Source organism: Octopus sinensis, unplaced genomic scaffold, assembly GCF_006345805.1.
Source record: "Octopus sinensis unplaced genomic scaffold, ASM634580v1 Contig19476, whole genome shotgun sequence".
Lineage (NCBI taxonomy): Eukaryota > Metazoa > Mollusca > Cephalopoda > Octopoda > Octopodidae > Octopus > Octopus sinensis.
Window position 1 is genome coordinate 17,942 of NW_021836329.1, and position 6,476 is coordinate 24,417.

Below are 6,476 nucleotides of genomic sequence, written 5' to 3' on the forward strand. Positions count from 1 at the left end.
AAGATTTGCCAGTCCAGCCGCGTGCACAAGGAGGCATGAATGATGTCATCACCCCTAGTTGATGGAAATAGACAGGGAAGTGCTCTCACAGTCAAACGGGAATCGATTCAATCTGCTGTTGGCGGGACTGGCCTTTGAGGATGAGCGAATAAGGGAGTTGTCGGAGAACAACGCAATGATGAATGTGTATGTGGAGGAGTGTCTGTCCACCTTGGAAATGGTGATGGACAAGTACAGGGAACATCTGTCTGTCTGCTCCAACCACGTTTGTGAGGAATATCAGGCAAAATATGTTGGGAGTGTGTCATTAGTTGTAGGACGACACGTCGGGTGTTGTGGGGCCACTCGTCACGACTATTAAACAACTTCTTTCTCAGGCCACCCAAGACCAGGATGAACAAATCCAACTTATTTCTAAATTTAAGGATCAGAACGACAAGATTAGGAAGTATTTAAAGATTGATGAATTCTAAGTTATGTTTGTTGTAAACATTCGTTCTGTCTGGTAGGCTGAGTAGGGCATTTATAAGATTTTGGCATAAAGTTAATCCGCAAAGTGGACTGGTTCTCACATTTGATGGTCGCAACTTTAAAAAGTTTCCATCTCCGTCAACAATTTGCAGGAAATACTCGAATGTGTCTGAAACTACACGATATGTCCAAATCGGGATTTCAGATAAGTAAATATCCAATCTTTCTTGTAGCTCTAAGAGAAGTAGGTGGTGTGGAGAGTCGACAGATCAATAGTTTAAGAAAATATAAATCTATTAACGCAATTAGGAGAGTGAAATGACAAAATAAATAAGATTTGGGTTTCTAAACCTTCACCAGTAATATATTTCAGTGGTTCTCAACCTTTATTTTTGTATCGCCCCCTTGGAATTTTTTTCGCTTCATTTAAAAAACTATGTTAATGTGAAAAATCTATTATTTAAAACGAAGGAAAGCAGCCGAAAGTAATATTCACAGAAAAGTATAAAACAAGATCAGTGTTTGTTAGTGTTAGCTCCATCGAGTCCCCAGGAGTTGAAAAGTGGCATTCTAGCAGGGACCATTCCTCGTAGCATATTTTGTGGCACAAACATGGCCGAACACGGCACATTGAGGGGATTCACCGGGTAGAAAGGAACAAACTGAGTCTGAGCAAATCCCTGGACTCCAATTTTAGTCTTGTCGGTTAATTCGTCAATGTAATTGGAGACGTGTTCGGAGTGAGTTTTGGGCGTCTCCTGAGGCATGCCTCCAATCTGAACAAAATTTCCAAGGCAGGACAAGGAATATGTTTGGAAGTCATCTCGAATGTGCAAATTGGGGAGTTCGGAGGACTCGTCTTGGAGGACGGTCTCATTGGAAGTGACAGACACAGCATCCGACATGTCATCCTGCTCACGTGGGCGGTCAGTCTGGGAATAGTCCATGATCAAATCGTCATATAAAATGTCATTCGTATCCCTCCGCTCCTCGACTGGGTCGATTTTTGTTGCGTTTTTTAAAGGCGATGGACGGTTTTTATTAGCAACAACAACGTTCCCTATCATGTTTTTGAAGGGCTCGAGTATCTTCATTGAATTGAGGATTGAATTTATGTCCTTCGGGTCCTTCAACAACGGCCTTTTCGGAGGATCAGCCGGCCTGCCACAGTTCTCGGGGTCGTAGGACGAGTCGTCACTGTCGAGGGCATTGACCACCTCGTTCGGCCTTTTCCCGGAATCTAGATTGGTGATGAGTGATATACATTGGGCAGTCTGACTCGTCTCCCTTAGCAAATAAATAAATAAGGCCATCAAACCGTAAGGACGTGTCTCTGCAGGTGGTCGTACTTGGCAACCCGTGCCTTGAGGAGGGCAATGAATGCACGTCTGAGGAGGACATCCCCCTCGACCTTGTCTAGCACAGCACAACCCTCCCTATGCACATCGCGGACTAGGATAGCAATAGAGCACCCAACCCTCCGCATTGGTGGATATAGCACGACTAAGGGAGGCGAGGACACCCCGGACTAACACACGACAATCGAATAACTCGTCTTTCATACTAATAAGCTGTTTAACCTACCAATTCACAAATATCAATAAACAGTGGCCGGCCTGTCATCCGCACTAATCGACTCCCCTCCGACATTACTCAGCAGACGTCCTTCCAACAACTGGAGATACTCGGGAGGGTACACCCCTCGCTCACCCCACACCGACAGCAGTCGTTCCATCCTTCTGTGCATGTCCTCCCCCATCCCCGACACCACTTCCACCGCATCCGGCAGAACCACCGCGAACGGGCCTCGGAAGCCCACCCGTTTGGGGGATACCTGCACCAGTTCGTTGCACACGTAAAACAGTGGGAGGATTTTGTCCCTTTCTACAACGGGTGGATTGCCCTTACCGAACTCCTGGATTGCCTTGAACCAGCATTCCACTATTAAAATGTCAAATTTCTTGTAATGCAACAGCCAGAGGGATATTTTTTGGATATCCTCGGTGTTCATGCTCACTTCATTCAGACGTTTTAATATTTTTGCTTCGTTCAAAATGAAAGACATTCCCACTTATTTTCTACCTTTCTTCTAAGAAAATTCACTGAATATAAAAACAAACTAACAAAGATGGAGCAACTGCAGTGACTTTATTTTATTGTAAAAATAATTAATATTTAACAAATTGACATTTCACTATTATTTTAAGTAATTATTTATTAATTATTTTTAATCTCTCTGAAAACATCAATTATGTGGGGCTAAAAAGTAGCAACATTTTATCCAAAGTAAACATGTAAACAAGGTGTTTGACTCGCCTAAGTAGCCTCAGATCAAAGCATCGCCTGATACTTGTGACTGACTGTCAGTACTAAAGACCTGCGGACTCTGAATAGCTTTGAACAGGTCGTCTGGTCGACAGTTGAGTGGATATGACTCTGGAGTGCCCCTCCGCACAAGGAATGAGTCAGCTCTTCACCATTTCCTGTGAATCCCCACAAAGTAAAGTCCTTCAAGTCAGTTGAGTTGAATCAACTGTGATGAGTATCCATAAAATTCGTAACAATTTGCACTAATTATTTTTCTTTATTGAACAGTGTAAAGTATCTGGATCAATCAAAGTATAGATATAAATACAATTTTCCCTATAAATACGAGAATGTAGATAAGCTTTATCAACTTTCCACTTGCAATTTCTCCAATCAATTCGATAAAACGAGATTTTTTAATAATTTTTGTGAACAGTCAAGTACACTCCAGTAGGCCAGACACACTCTACTATCAATTAAACATTTTCAATTGAGAGTGACTGTTTATTTTGAAGTAAATTATGAAAAATGTGAGTTTGATGGATTAAAGGTGTAAGCTCAAAGAAAACGTAAATTCTCCGCCTCAGTTTAAAGAACGGGATCACCAGTCAAGGTTGGAATTCAAGTTGGAATGTTGGGAGTGCTGATGTGAAGTATGGATTAAAAGCACACAGTCATTAATGAAAGTTAATTAAAAGAAGGAAGTATGAATACCCAGTGATGTAATCCTATTTATGACGTTTTGGGAAAAGTGAATAGTTAATAGATTGAAGTGTCATTGACTCATATTAGAATAGGTGGAGTTGTGTTGGTCAATATGTGACAATCATGACAGAAAATAAATATTCGCTAATTTCCGATATATAAACCGCAATGCACTGCGCCATCGTTTTATGAATTATAACAACAATGTGTCGTGTACATCAATTCCCCTCGACCCCCCCGAAATCAACAGTGTGGGCGGCATTGGGAGGGAGAGAATCCTCAATCGAAATGGCCAATACAAAATGAAAATGTCCGGATGGGGCTATATGAGGAAAATAAAGGATTTGTATAATACATTTCTTGACCTAGCCTGGTGGAAAGTGTGTCTGATATATCCGATTGTGTTTATTATTTCCTGGCTCTTCTTCGGGCTGCTGTGGTTCCAAATATCAAAGGAGAAGGGACAGTGTTTGGCCAACGTCGACTCGTTTTATTCCGCGTTCCTGTTCTCCCTGGAGACACAGCGAACGATCGGGTACGGCCACCGATACATCAGACAGACGTGTTTCAGTTCCTATGTGGTGCTAGTCCTGCAGTCGAGCATTGGAATTGTCATTCACGCACTCATGGTCGGAATGATGTACGACCGTTTCTCCAAAAACAACAATCGAGCACAGACTATTCTCTTCTCCAGAAACGCAGTGATCTGCCAGAGGGACAATTTCCCCTGTTTTGTATTCAGAACAGCTAACTTGCAGGCAACAGGCCTTGTCGACTGCCAGGTTGTTCTCAAGTTTGTGTATTCTACCATTACTGAAGAACAGGAGACTATTCTCCTTGATTTTATTAACCTCCAAGTCGGCGAGGATGACGTTTCTCAGGAAATTGAATTTTGTACTCCAGTCCTCATTGCACACAGAATCACGCCTGCTAGTCCAATCTACGACTATCTCGAAAAAGGTCTCGAAGAATCCCAATTTGAAATACTCGTTCTCCTGACTGGGTGCGACGAAGCCACTGGAGTCACCATCCAGGCTCGAGTCTCCTATCTTCCCAGAGATATCATCCTCAATCACCGATTCGTTATGATTGAGTCTTTGTCCAACTCGAATGATTGGATTCTTGATTTTAAAAAATTTCATTCTATTTTGCCCGAATAATATGTTTTCTTATTTTTGTAGAATATTCTTTTTCGGTTAAAATGCTAATTTTTGGATGTTAAAATAAACGAATTATCATTTCAATGAAATATTCAGGTCAGTCTGTATTTCTTGCATATGTAGGGAGTATTCTATTTGCTGTTTTCACTCTCGTCTCCTTTTCATTTTCGGTCGTGTTCTACGCCAGTGGTACAACACGGACTGTAATGTCTAGGGGGAACATCACTTTTTCGTTGTCCCATGAAGAGTGCTATTCCAAAGTTGTTGTTCTGTGCTGGAATATTCGGCATGTTAGTAATCCTCACATCTTTTTTCACTTCATTCAACCCCGTTACGAAAAGAAACCGACAAAAGGAGGTAGTCCTTGCAGATTATGTTTCCCTATTCTTCGTGCTAATCGTGATCATCTTAAGCATTGCATGTAATTCTATACATAACTATACTCCAGCTCTGGCACTGGCTATTGCAAATCCTATCAGGAAGGAGAATAGCGAGTTTGTGTTGTCACATGGATTCATTGTCAACCAGATGTACTGTGATCCCCAAATCTACGACATTGTCTATAAATACTTGCCAGTCCAGCTTGTATTTAGTGGGACCTACTTTGGGTTTATCTTAATGCGTGTAGTGTTCTACATGAAATCCCAAAAAAACCTTAATCTCCTCAGCATTTTACTTTCTTAATGGTCGAATATTTAAAAATATTTCGTTTCATTTTTCTAACAAAATGGTAAAGTGGAGACGTGATTCTGGAAATGACCTACATATATAAGCAGAGCAGTTCGTTCTATTCTTTTACCCTCAATTGCACCGCACCCTTTATGGAAAGTGCATTTTGATAATTCCAAGAGCACTCATCATCGTGTTTGGACCACCTTCATATCGAATTACCCATAGTTACTTATCTTTTTAGATTTTAGGAGCCAACTCCAAGTAGGTTAATTTTTTTGTTTTTTTTTAACAACAATAAGGACGTGAAAAGATAGCTAAGCTAATTACTGGAGTCACGAGACACCCGGCCAGCCTCGCGAATGGCGAAGCCGTTCTCTCGGATCACAGCAAACGACAGACGTTCCAGTAGCCAAGAATACTCTCTAGGTTAATTGTCCTAATTTTTAATAGTTTGAGTAAGTAGGTCAATTCTCCATCCAAAAAGAGGTTTTCTGTTTTTTGAAGATTGATGACCATTCTTAGACAGCTAAGAGTCATGTTTTTGTTGTGGGGGAGAAAACGACTTCAAGTCCTATATATGAAGTGCATAAATTAATGTATTCTGATTGATGGATATGAGAATGTCACTTCTTGCTCAAATGAAAAACTGCGGATAGGGAGAAAAGTGGGACAGCAAACAAGGTAAATGGTCGTCAAAGGTGATTGCAGGCATCCAGATATAACACCTTGTTTTGTATTGACTGAAGTTCCGCCGTGGAGCTTGTAAATAGCCAAGAACTTGCATACCTTGGTACGGGGTGGATGTATTATTTGTAGACTTGTTTGAGGAGTGGTTTCTGGGCATCAGTGATGTGACCACTTATTGCTTTTGGAATGTTTGTACGCCTGTTTGCTTTGTCCGAAATGTTCGAGACATTTTTGTAAAACAGAGTTGTGTCAAAAATAAATCCGAAAACAGTGGTGTGTTTGAATAGCGGAAAGTCAAAATCAAAGAGATATGTCATCTATCGGAAGATAATAAAGTGATCGAGAACTTGGGGGACAAAACCCCGAGGTGGTTATCGTTTAGCCAAATCACAGTAGAGTATAGTTATTGGTAAATTTTGAAAGAGGCGGTTTTGCAGTCTTAATGTTTTGAGGCAATAATAATGTGCACAGACA

General features: G+C 41.1%; 1 protein-coding gene across 1 annotated transcript; it reads left to right on the forward strand.

The window, feature by feature from the left end:
- Positions 1–3,688: 3,688 nt before the first annotated feature.
- On the forward strand, positions 3,689–4,643 carry LOC115232143 (G protein-activated inward rectifier potassium channel 4-like). The gene has a single exon (XM_029801993.1). It carries the CDS (start codon positions 3,786–3,788, stop codon positions 4,641–4,643), a length of 858 nt encoding a protein of 285 aa, XP_029657853.1. The 5' UTR covers positions 3,689–3,785.
- The last annotated feature ends 1,833 nt before the right edge of the window (positions 4,644–6,476 follow it).

Coding starts and splice junctions, on each gene's coding strand:
- LOC115232143 (XM_029801993.1), top strand. CDS start 3,786: ATGAAAATGTCCGGATGGGGCTATATGAGGAAAATAAAGGATTTGTAT.